The 12,933-nt window shown below is 36.5% G+C and overlaps 1 protein-coding gene across 1 annotated transcript in view; it reads right to left on the bottom strand.

The window, feature by feature from the left end:
• PHIP (pleckstrin homology domain interacting protein) overlaps positions 1–12,933 on the bottom strand; it is a 184,240-nt gene that overhangs the window by 170,757 nt on the left and 550 nt on the right. The window contains exon 3 of the mRNA XM_006898438.1: positions 12,832–12,914. Coding sequence (XP_006898500.1) covers positions 12,832–12,914 — 83 coding nt within the window. The remainder of the gene's footprint in view (positions 1–12,831; positions 12,915–12,933) is intronic.

Here is a 12,933-nt window from a genome sequence, read left to right as displayed (position 1 = left end):
TGGACAATTAAAACCGACATTCGGATGGTGGGGAAGAAGAACAAACTGGGGAGGAGGGTAGAGAGAATGGTGCAGCAATGAAGGAATGAAAACCCAAAATCCCTGTAAATGTTCATTAAAACGAATAAAATTTAATAATAATAAAAAAAAAATAAAACCATGACATGAAACAGCCAATGTTTCTATCACCTATCTCTAAAACTCTTATAAATACACAAATATTAACAAAATAATCTAAAGAAACTGTATCATTTATAACTTTGTACTTAGGCATTATTATAAATTTATTTATAAATTCACATTGTAATACACAAATAGCTCAGAGCACTTCTTAAAACGTATTCAGAGAACCTTTGGGTGTTCCTGAAGTAAAAACTGACATATTATGAACTATGAAGACTAGAAGTTTTGTATTTTTCTTTTTTCCTTATGAGTGCATAGTACTTTCCAGATGTAATAAAAACAGATTAAATAAGGTGAAAATAGGTGAATCAAGCTGTTTTCTAAGTCAAATACGGAAAATTTGGTTTTAGAATATCAAAGTGTTATTTACATTAATGCAAAATGGATTTGTATCTTTTAAAATAATATTTTTAAATGACTTCATTATAATTTCTAACATATCAATAGAGTATAATCCACAGAAACAAAACCTCTTTGGACTTAAAAGTGTCAAGGAGACCTGAATGAAAAAATATGAACTGAAATACTAACTCACAATTTCACCAAGTTAAAAATTTTAGTATTAATTCCTTCAGGTATTATTTGGGCAGAAGTGGAGGCATCAAATATCTGACCCCATGGAGACTCTGTACCCATTTCTTCTTACTGAATTTAACTATCAAAAACCATGAATATTAGTTTAAAGAAGCTGGCTAATAGTCATCCTATGATTCTCAAGCTAAGAAAGAAGACCTTTCCCCTTTACCATATAGTAAACTTCTGTCATAAACAAAAAAGGAGCTGTAGTGTCACTCTGATCAAATTTTAACAACCAGGTCAAAAGTAAATGGTTAACCAACAGTACTAGTTCAAGTACTGTAGGAGGAAGAGTTTTAACAGTATGGATAAAAGAAATTACATAGACTACAATCCTGAACAAAGCACTCTGACATTTAAGTCTGTGGGAAATTCTGTTATTTAAAAAACTTTGTTTATTCTGAAAACTTCCCATTCAATTAGCTACAGAAAACTTTTTCTGTAGGAATAGTTATCATTACTGACAAAACCATTTAGAAAGCATAAACATAATTAAAAGGAGCTCTAGTGGGCTAGTACGTTAGCTGATGAACTGTCAATCTGAACTTAGGGGGTTCAAATCCAACAGCCACTACACGGTAGATGGACAATCTCCTTCCCAGCAATGTATAGCCTCTGAAGATCTCCTAGGGGGGTTGCTAGGAATCCATTCCAACTCAAAAACAGTGAGAGAGAATGATTAAATAAAACAGAAAATGAGATTTTGGAGGGGGCGGAGAGAAAAGAATTCTACACCAAAAAGTGTTTTAAAGTTTATTCTAAACAAACTTTTATAGACTATATAGTTTCTTGGGTTTTTTGTTGTTGTTTTTGTTTTTTATGGAGAACTGGTAGCACAGTAAGGCTAGTAGCAAAAACCAAAACAAATAAACCCAAAAATGTTGACAGGAAAATCTGTGAGACACTCAGGAAGATGGGTGGTCTCCTATGCTAAACATTGTTATTATAAAGTCCCCTGTGACTCATAGTGAACCTATGTACAATAGCTTGAAGCCTGCCCTGTCCTGAGCCAGTCTCACTGACTCCAACACACCTACCGACATTGCCCCACTTACCATCTCATTGGGCTCTTCCTCTCCTGTGTCGTCCCTCCACCCTTCTGAGCATGATGTCCTTCTCAAGGATCTGTCTCTTGGCCACATGTCCAAAGTATGTGAGATGAAGCTTCAAAATTCTAGCCTACAAACTACATTTTCAGGTAATAAACCCGAAAATCATTATTACAGAAATAGACCTTTCTACTATGAATCTCCTTTCTCACCTGACTAAATCTTCCTTTAATGACCCTTATTTGCTTTTTAAAACAACTTTTACCATAAAGTTGGAAGACTTCACCCACATTCATCATGTTGCAAAATAGCCTACTGTCAAATTATGCCATCTGATTTATACTACCTCTGCCCTTGTTTGATAGACACTCTTTGTACTTTTCTAACACACATATTTTGTTGCTCCTACAAGTCAATACTGACTCAATGCAACCATAAATGACAAAACACAACCGGTCCATAGGCATTACTAGGCTGTAAATTTTTATGGCTCCCAGTTCTGACTCAACAGTACATAACTACAACTATTTCTATGGGAGTAGATCTCCAGGTCTCTTCTAGAGCCACTGGTAGCTTAGAACTAGTAACTTCTCAGCAGCTAAGTATACTTCCTCCCTAATGTCCCTACACCTCCCAGCACTGATTGAAAGTTTTTTATGTGTTCTGAGACCTAAGTCGCAGCAATGATCCTCTTCTTCAACAAAATGTACGTAAACGTCCTGCTGTACTCTATTTCCAAAGGCACGCGGTTCGTGCCTCCAGCTCCTTTGCAGTAGGATGGGAAATCTCCTCCAATGTTATTAACTGCCTCTGAAAACTCAATTAGGCCAGTTCCAACTTGATACACAACATCAACCATTCACTACGAAGCTCTGGTGGCTTAGTGGTAAGGTTTGAGTTGCCACCTCTAAAGTAAGTGGTTTGAAACCACTAGCTGCTCCATGGAAGAAATCTCTTCCCATGCAATGTACTGCCTCAGAAAACCCGCTAGAGTGTCAGTTACAAGTAGGTTCCAAATCAATGGTACATACACAACATCATCCAACTCGTCTTTGAGGTTAATGGAAAAACGACATAATTTTAAACTTGCCTGTTTAGGGTCTATGTTCCACAGGATGACAAAGGATTCAATTTTGCTCTCTTGTATACTCATCACTTAATATACTACTTACAGTTTAATGTTTAATAAACTATTAGATGAAAATAGGAGGAAAGTTATTTCTTTACTCCTCAAAAAAGCCCCAAACACTTTGCTAGTACAGGCTCTAGCAAATAAAAATGGATACAGTAATAAAATTCTATTTTATATATGTGGTGTTAAGATTTTTATCCCAATGGCTTTAAAACTACAGAACGTATCTTCAAACATGTCTATATTTTGGGTTTTCAGTAATCACTCATACATTATTATCAAGAGGAAGAATAACAGCTTCATTTCTAATATACATTAGTTTGCTCTGACCATAGTTGGCTTAGGATATTAGATATTAAATAGTCTTTGATATAGATTTAAGAATGCCCCTAAGTGTGGCAAGTATTAATCATACTGAAACAGCAGACACTGTATGACACTAGCTAAAAGCCAGATAACCTGTTATGTGATTTACACAGTTATGTGCCACTGAATTGCTTACGATTCAGAGACACTATATACAACAGCTCTGAACCCTGCTCTCTTGAGCCAACCCGTCTCTGACACACCTACTTCCATTACCCCGTCACTGAATCAATCCATCTCATCGAGGGTATTCCTCTCTTGTGCTGTCCCTCCACCCTCTCAAAAATTATGTCCATCTTCAAAGACTAGTCCCTCCTTGCAACATTCCCAAAGTATGTCAGACAAAACCTCAGAATCCTTGCCTCCAAGGAGAAGCCTGGTTTTACCCTCTCCAAGATGAAACGTTTTTTGTCCTGTTATTTATATTCAGCACTCTTGTCCAGCACAACTCCAAGGCACCAATTCTCCTATCATCCCTAGTCACTGTCCAGCTTTCGGATGCATAGTAAGTAAATGCAAAGACACAGCCTGGCTCAGGTGCACCTTTTTCTCCAGACTGACATCGTTGCTCATCAGTACTTTGGAGAGGTCCATGACAGTAGACTTTCCCAATGCAATTCATCTTTTAATTTCCTGGCTTTTGGTACCAAGAGTGTTGATTGTGGGGCCAAGCAAACTAAAGCTGTTAACAATCTCAACCTCTTATCTATCTGTCTGTGCATCCATCCATCCTGATGCTGCCTACTGGCCTAGCAGTGAGTCTCTTTTTCTTGATGTTGAGCTTCAATCCATAATAAAGGCTGCAGTCCTTGATCTTCTGCAGCAAAGGACTCAGGTCCTCCTCAGTTTCTGCAAGCAAGTTTGTGTCATCTGCATTGGTTATTGGTGAATCTTCCACCAATTCCTCCTTATAAAGCCCAGCCTCCCAGATGATCTGTTCCAAATAAAGATGGAAAAGGTATTGGAGATAGGATGCATCCTTAGTGTGCACCTTTCCTGATTTTGAACTATGCAGTTTTTTCTTGCTCTATTCTGATGACTGCCTCCTGGTCCAAGTACTGGTTTCACACAACCACAATCAAGTATTCTGGGATTCCCACTCAGTTAACCACAGTTTGTTGCGATCCACACAATCAAATACCTTTACGTAGTCAATGAAAAAACAGCAGACATTGCTCTGGTGCTCTCTGCTTTTAGCCAAGATCCATCTAACATCAGCTATAATATCCCTAGTGCCATGACCTCTTATAAACCCAGCCTGCACATCTGACAGTTCTCTGCTGATGTGCTGTTCCAGTTGTTTTTGGATTATTTTCAGCACAATCTTCTTTTTATGATGTAAAAACCCATTTTATTCAACAACACTAACAAAAGAAGTACATAGTACTACTTTTCTGCAGTATTTAAAAAAAAAAAGATTTAGACACAGCAAACCTCCCAATGCACAATTAGTAAATGGAAATCAGACTCAAAGCAAAGTATGCATAGCCCACATGCAATCGGCTTCACATATTAGCAACTATGCAAGATAGACCTAGTTATTAAGAGTCATTATCCTACAGATAAAAGGGGCGGGGGAGTATTTTTAACACTGTAAGGATGAAAGCAGAATGACATTTTAATACAATTCTCAACAACCCCTTTCCAAAACTCTACTTCTTACTATATTTTTAAACTTTTCATTTAAAATAAGAAGCTATGTGTAACTAAAGTGTTAATTCCTAAATTCATTAGCATTAAAAAATATCTAAAAACAGAGTGTTCATTTACCAGTACAGCTCAAACTTTTTAAAATCCATATACTCCTTTTGTTTAAAAAACAAAACCAAAAAAAAAACCAAAACCCCCAAACACTGTATTTACTCCAAGCAATATGTGAAAGTCTAAATTTATGGCTGCATATATATCCTCAAACTGCACAGATTTACTCCTCTACTAGCCAGACCAATGGCCTTACATCCACTGACCCCATTCTTAACTGACAATCACTTCTTATAGTAGCAACAATCTTTTGCTAATTACTCAACTGAAATTAAACTACTTCTATATCATGCTTCACTGCGTAAAGGAGTCATTAAACTCTTCAAAAGAATCTGTCAGCAAATATTCTAGGCCTTGGGGCCATTATTTTTATCACAGATCTCTTCTCAGAATCTTTATTTTCTTCCAATTTTTTTATTGCTTTGATCCTCAGAACTTAATAAATCCTTATGTGCACTTTTCAAGTAAAATCTTCTCAGCTGGGTAATTACTCAGAATGACTTCCATTGTAGTATTCCACTGTAATTAGAAATTTTAGTAAAATTTAACAGACATTTACTAAGTATCAAAACTATTATTTGTCATTTATTTACTCTTAAAATTACCTGTGAATACATTTTAAAGATTCTCATTCAGAATGTAATCACTTATTTGAATGAATTTTGATAAATCTGTATTATGAAAAATCAATACAAGCTTATCACTTGAAGAAAACTCAATACTATATTCCAAATTTACTCCTCACTCGTGACTTGTGACTAGTACTTTAACAAAATTCATTTTTTTCTATGCGTTTTCAAAATTAATGTTTCCACAGATCAAAAACATAAGCCCTGGTGGTTAATCCACTAATGTGCTGGACTGCTAATCAAAAAGATGGCAATAACCAATCAACAAGTATCTCTGGTAGGCAAGGGAAAGTCAGTGGTTTTCTCACATAAAAATTTATAGCCTCAAAAAGTTCAAAAGCAAGTGATCACAAGCTGGAAGAGAGAGCAGTGGTTTTTTTTAATAAACCAATTAGTTATGGAATGACTAATGATTAAAAACAACTTTTCAGTGAACACATCTTAAAAGTTGTATTTTCAAATTGTCATATTTGCTGACTATTTTCACTGCTGGAATTTCTCTTTAAAACCGTTTACTAGATATAACTTAAAAATCAAAACTGAATTTGCTCTAAGTTTTTGTCATCTAAAGTAAAACTGAAATATCTTTAAATAGTTTATTCTTAAAATGCCAACATAAATATTTAAAGTGAACTACAAGTTCTATTTGTGGAATGTTTCAGTTTCACACTCAATACTTAAAATAACTACACTAACACCTCATATGCAATGGCAGCAAAATCGATTCAGATAATGCATGATTCACTAAACATACACCAAAAAACTCAAAAGTCAAATGATACCTAAAGAGAAAGGTATCTTGCATTCATCCTATAACTTTTGCCAAGACAAATTCCATGTCTAGTCTCAATCTACATTAGGGACCAAACAGGTCATTATCACCCTGACCAAAGGTGATCTGGAGTTCAGGACACATATGCTTACCATGCTTCATCTGCAACAGGCTGCCACCTTTAACAAAAAGTTACAAAACAAGCTCACACTATAAATCTTAATCCTCTTACAATTTAAAATAGTTCTAATTTAAGCAGATGTTTTCTGTGTAAAAAATGTCTCATCCAAGCATACCTTTTATCTCTGAATCTCCCACCTTCAATAAACTGTTTACATTTATGCATAAGGAAATTAGAGAGGTCTGCTTTCTGAGCAACCACATATTCTCCATAGTAATAAAGGTAACAAAAATCTCACAGTCCAGTATCATACTTGTTTCGACTTGTCAGTACCCCTACATTTTCAAATTCCATAAATAAAGAACTTCAACCTGTTAGAAAATGTTTATACTTTTCTACATTCCAAATGTCACTATTTACTTTTCACAGAATTGCTCCAGTTTACCAACCTCAATTACCAAAATAAAAAAATTTAAAACTGTAAATCATTGTATTTTTAAAATATATTTCTAAAACTTAAGTTTTGATTCTTATTACATAAAAGCTTCTGTTGTCAGTTTTAAATATAATTACAAAGCAAAGTAACTAAAGATTTTTTAAAAGGAAACTGATAAGGAAATTCTTGCACATCCAATTCAATTCAATCCAACTTGAATCTACCAGCTGCTGCTCTGCTGGGAAAAAGATAAGCAATCCTCTACAATGAGATTTATCGCCTCAGAATAATAAAAGCTATGTCTTAAAAACATTTTAGCAACTCACTATACATTTCCTTTTCCCCTATAGACTACTTAATTCTTGAGTTAGTAATTATGCTAACATCTTCTGAAATGTTAATCTTTTTTACATTGTAACTAGTATGCTTAAGATGTTATGCCCATTTCTGAAACAAGTGTTTTTGTAATAAAAGAAATAAATGTAGTAAATATTTTGTAGATTTTCAAACACTTGCAGAGTTGCACAGTAATAGAAGAAACATAAAAGTGAAGTTTGTCTTATCTTCCCTTAAGAGGCACAATAGTAATGATCTTTCAGGAAGTTTGTTTTCCAGTGTGTAAAATGGTATAAAAATACCTCCTACTTTGTACAGTTCTGTGGCAGTAACTGACTGGCTGGAATTTATTAGTGATTATAAAGGTTGATTCATTTATAGCTTTATAAAGTTATAAGTTTTTAAAATAATGCTTAACATCAATAGAAAATTTTCATGCACAAAAAAGACTAGAATGGTCACTTCAACCTTACCTATTATTATATTTCATTCAACAATGTAATAATTGTGTTCTTCTTGTGCACCATGGAGTCAGAATCAACTCATAGCTGTGATTTCCAGAGTTTGTAAATCACAGACGACCACTGCCCATCTTTCTCCTACGGAGCAGCTGGTGGATTCCAACTGTGTGCCTTTGGGTTGTCAGTGCAACCTCCTACACAGGGACCACCAAAGCTCCCTGGGCTTTATGTGCACGCACGTGCGTGTTTTTGTGTGGATACTAAAATTCTGTTTTCGGAACAACCAAAGCTTACTCTATCACAAGTACACAAATAAAAAAAGAAAATGGTAAATATATCACATACATTTACTTCACTATTGGACACCCCTCCAAAACACACACCCACAAATTAAGTCTTTAGATTATTTTTACTACAGAACAGCCCTCACTGGCTCAAAAATATTTAATGTTACTTTCTGAAAACCTATTTTATATGTGTTCTATATTATCTTTCAAATCAATTGTTGCGACTCACTCTGACCCTATATACAACAGCTCTGAACCCTGCTCTATGCTGAGCCAATCTTACTATCTTTGACACACCTACCCCTATAACCAAGTCACTGAGTCTATCATCTCATCCAAGGTCTTCCTCTCCTGGGCTGTCCCTCCACCCTCTCAAGCATGATGTCCCTCTCCAAAGACAACGCGTCCCTCCTTGCAACACGTCCAATGTCAAATGAAGCCTCAGAACATTTGCCTCCAAGAAGCAACCTAGTTCCACCCTCTCTAGGACAAACCTGTTTGTTCTCCTGGCAGTCCATGGTATATTCAATACTCTTCTCCAGCACGACAACTCAAAAACACCTATTCTCCTTCTATCATCCGTAACCGCTGTCCAGCACAGCATATTAACTGTGAAGATCATATCAGTATACTTCAAATAAATGTAAGACTAAGATACATCCTTAAGTAAATCCTATTCATGGTTCTTATTCATTTATGATTTTGAAACTACCAACTTAATAAAACTCAGTGGTTAACACAGTAATATGAAAGCATACTAATTTCATAGAAAAGACAGAATTCTACAATATGGGCAGGGTCTCCAGATTTACTTTTTTAGAAGATAATAAGAAAATTGACCTCTTAAAAATATTACATTGCTAGATTATTCACAGCTTCAGTTTGCTTGGCTCCACGGTCAACACTCTTAGCACCAGTAGCCAGAAAATCAAAAAATGTATTGCGATGGGAAAGGGTTAGGGACCTCTCTAAAGTACTCAAGAGCAACAGTGTCTCTCTGGAGACTAAGGTGCGCCTGATACAGGCCATGGTTTTTGCAATCACTTGTTACTCATCAGAGAGTTGGACAATGACTAGGGAGGACAGAAGGAGAATGGACGCCTTTGAGCTGTGGTGCTGGAGAAGAGTATTGAATGTACCATGGACTGCCAAGAAAACAAATAGATTCATCCTAGAGAGTGTTAAACCAGGCTGCTCCTTGGAGGCAAGGATTGTGGGGCTTCGCCTGACATACTTTGGACATGTTGTAAGGAGAGACAGGTCTTTAGAGAGGGACATCATGCTGGGCAGAGTGGAGGGACAGCGCAGGAGGGGAAGACCCTCTATGAAGTGGATTCAGTGACTGGGGTAATCGGGATGGGTGTGTCAGAGGCAATGCGATTGGCACAGGATAGAGCAGGGTTTAGGGCTGTTGTACATAGGGTCGCTATGAGTCACAAACGACTCGACTGCACATAACAACAACAGCTGTAGTTTAAAAATCAGATCTTTGTTTTAGGAGAATTTTTACATATTTCATGAGTAAGGCCCAGAAATACTCTTAAGGTTATAAGCAGGCTAACTCTCCTCAAGGGCTAAGACCCACATCTGATTCCAAATCATCTGGCTTTGCATAGAAAACAGTTCTAATTAAGCAAAATAGTTTTAATAAAAACACATGCACCTGAAGAATAAAAATTTCTAAAACAGGATTAGCGAAACATGAATTCCTCAATGTCTTAAAGAAATGTAATCAAAGATTTCCAAATTTATTATGCAGGTCTGAACCTCAAGGTCTTGCTAAATATGCATTCACCACTCCTTAAGGTGAAAAATGGAAAGTTAGACCCAATAAACTACTTTCAAATAAATTATTAACAAAACTTTCCTCTTTATCTAGTAAGTTTTTTCCTATTTTTTTTAAAATGTTTGACTGTTTCCTCCACTTACAATTTAAGAAAAAGGTGTGTAAAGTGCTCTTTTGCTTTAAAATTCAACCTGAATTGCAAATAAAAAGTCTGCTAAAACATATCTAAAAATCAAGTATTATACCTATCAAATAACAAAACCTATCATGTTCTTAAAATACTAAAAGCAAAAACACCCTGGCCTTCAGATTATCAATCATTTTAAATACTGTATAAAGGTATTTTAAAAATTTGTAAAGTTTTAAAACTTTCCCTTTGGTCAAAGCACAACCATCACAATATTATCTACAGACTAACTCTTAAGTCTTATCGATACACACAAGCACACATTTGCTTATATGTTGTTATACTTCAAGGTTTCCAGAAAATCCAATCATCCTTGAATTCTGCTATTATTTATCAACTAAAGTAGCAAAACCCGTCTTTTCCAGATAGAAACAAGTATTGTTGCATATTCTCCAAATACTCCCCAAATCAAGTTGGTAAAAGACGAAGTAAAAAAAAGTCATAGAAAGTTAAGACATTAAAAAATAGAAAAGACTTAACACATGATTACTTAGACAAAATTTCAAGATCTATCATTTAACAAAATGCTCAGAAAGCATGTGCTCTGAATGTTTAAATCTCAGTAAATCAATAATAAACTAAACATCAAAAAATCTTAATAACTTAGTAGACATAAAAGCACCTTAATTGTTAAAGAGTAGGCAATATGCTAAATGAATAGAAAATTAATCAAAGAACTTTTGATTCGAATAAGAATTCTTAGTTGTCTCTTGAGTACGCCAGCATGATTTTTCTGGTAAAAAAGTAACATTCCAAGAAAAAACACTTTTAAGCAAATAGGTGGATTTTGATAAATAATACACACTGATTAAAAAACACTGTTGATTTTATCTTAAATCTGAATGAGACCGCCAATATGAAAATTACCTATTCACACGTGAGAAGTCCAATAAATAAATATATCTACAAAAGTCAAAACTGATTACCACTGGAGAAAACATAAACTTATGTTCCCACTAGGAACAGGAATTAATCCAAAATTTGGTCAGACATCACTATGAGTTTCACTTTTACAAAAATATCAAGAGCAGAAAGGTTAGGATGAGGGGATTAATCATTAAGTTTGCACAATTTGATGGATAGTGGGAGAGGTGGGTAAAAAAAGGGGAAGATCCAGGGTGAAAAACTAATGTACAAACTTTGTTAAGTAAACCGGTATAAAATAAAAACTTTATTAGTAAAAATAAATTACCAAAAATACCCAAGTCAAAAGAACACATTGATTCTTAGTGATTTAGACTTTTAAGAATACAGAGATGGGTTTTGTAAAAAGTAATTCCATGCTGAAAATACAATCTTAGATTTTCCCCCCCCAAAACGGCAAAACAAACATGCAAACTCACTGAAAATGGTTAAGTATTTTAAAACCTATTATTTCAGAAATTCAATTTTTTGCATCTTTAAATGTGCTTCAAACTCAATTTTCATTGTAGGCAAGTACTGAATAAAACTAGCTTACATCACTACGTAAACATTACCAAAACATAGAAATATACTATTAAATATCTAACAAGCTTACAAATTCTTGCTTATTTAAATAACCTACTTAAATCCTAAGATTGGCAAAAATACTGCGTCCAAACCTACAGAAATAGTTCATTCAAAACTGGCTTACGTTTAAATCATTTCAGAAGCCCTGTGGACATCATTACCACTACCTCAAAAGAGCAATTGCAAATATTACAGAAAAACCTACCACTACTTCACGACTTTATTTGTTCTGGTAACTCAACTGCCCAACATACAAATTCCTACAAACAACTTGGATCCGTTTAGGAGGTGCAAACTTTATGCAAATCTAGCTCTCCAATCCAATTATCTTTTCTCCATTCACAGAACTTGTGATACAAGGCCACTTTTAGAAATCAATGTAATATTCCCTTTGGAAACCCACAAAATGAACAAAACCGGTCACATTTCAAGTCAATGCTGTCTACCGCTGTATAAACAGAAAACTTTTACTTGCCAAGTTGCAACTCACAGTAAATAAGTAGGGTGAGAAAGCAAAACTCCTCAGTAGGTTCCAAGAGTCGTTTTTCATTAAACAAGAAGCACACAAGTGAGTGTTTACAAAACCCTGCTTAAGTCCTGATTTTAGGACGTTACAGGCCTACCACCTCTGTGGATGCATGCTTTTGTCAGGGCAAAAGTGCGCCGCTAACCAACTACCATCATGCATTCCGAATCCGTGCAACAAAAAAAACCCAACAACCCTCAGATCTGAATTTAAGATGAAAAGAAAACGAAAGGCGAGCGCGGGGAGAGGGAATTTTTTTAAAAGCCCGGCGTGGCCACGGTCCCGCTGCGGACGCACAGCAGCTTGTGCAACACTAAGGCCACTCCAGAGCAGCGAGTCCCCAGCTATTGTGTGCGCCGGGGAGCGAGCCGGCCGCGCGTTCAGCGAGCAGGGAGCGCGTCCCCGCGCTGCGCGCGCGCGCTCCCGCCCGCCCATGCGCGCGCGGGCCCCTCCTCCTCCGGCCTTGCAGTGCACAACTCATGACGTATCTTTATTTCTAGCACATTAACAAAATATCACAAATAAATTGTCGGCAGCCCCTGCGGCCCCCGGGTGCAAGGCCCCCGACCACTACACCCTGCGCCCTCCGCGCCGCCCTCCCAACACTCCCCGAGGCCTTAGGCGCTTTCACGTTCCGGGGCCAAGTTTTTGTCTCTGTAAAAAATTGCGGGAAATTCAATTTTTATTCGACTCGGGGAAAAGTTTCTTTGCTCGGCGCAGTGAATGTCTCACCAGATTCTGGTAGGTCCTGGGGTGTTCCTTCCCGGTCCAGTCCGTGCGCCGGGGCAGCAGCTGCGGGGAGAGGACGCCGCGTGAGCCTGGCCCCCGGCCCCG

The sequence above is a fragment of the Elephantulus edwardii genome, unplaced genomic scaffold (assembly GCF_000299155.1).
Source record: "Elephantulus edwardii isolate Elephantulus edwardi_28Jun2011 unplaced genomic scaffold, EleEdw1.0 scaffold00229, whole genome shotgun sequence".
NCBI classification, from domain to species: domain Eukaryota; kingdom Metazoa; phylum Chordata; class Mammalia; order Macroscelidea; family Macroscelididae; genus Elephantulus; species Elephantulus edwardii.
This window is presented reverse-complemented; position numbering and strand designations above follow the sequence as displayed.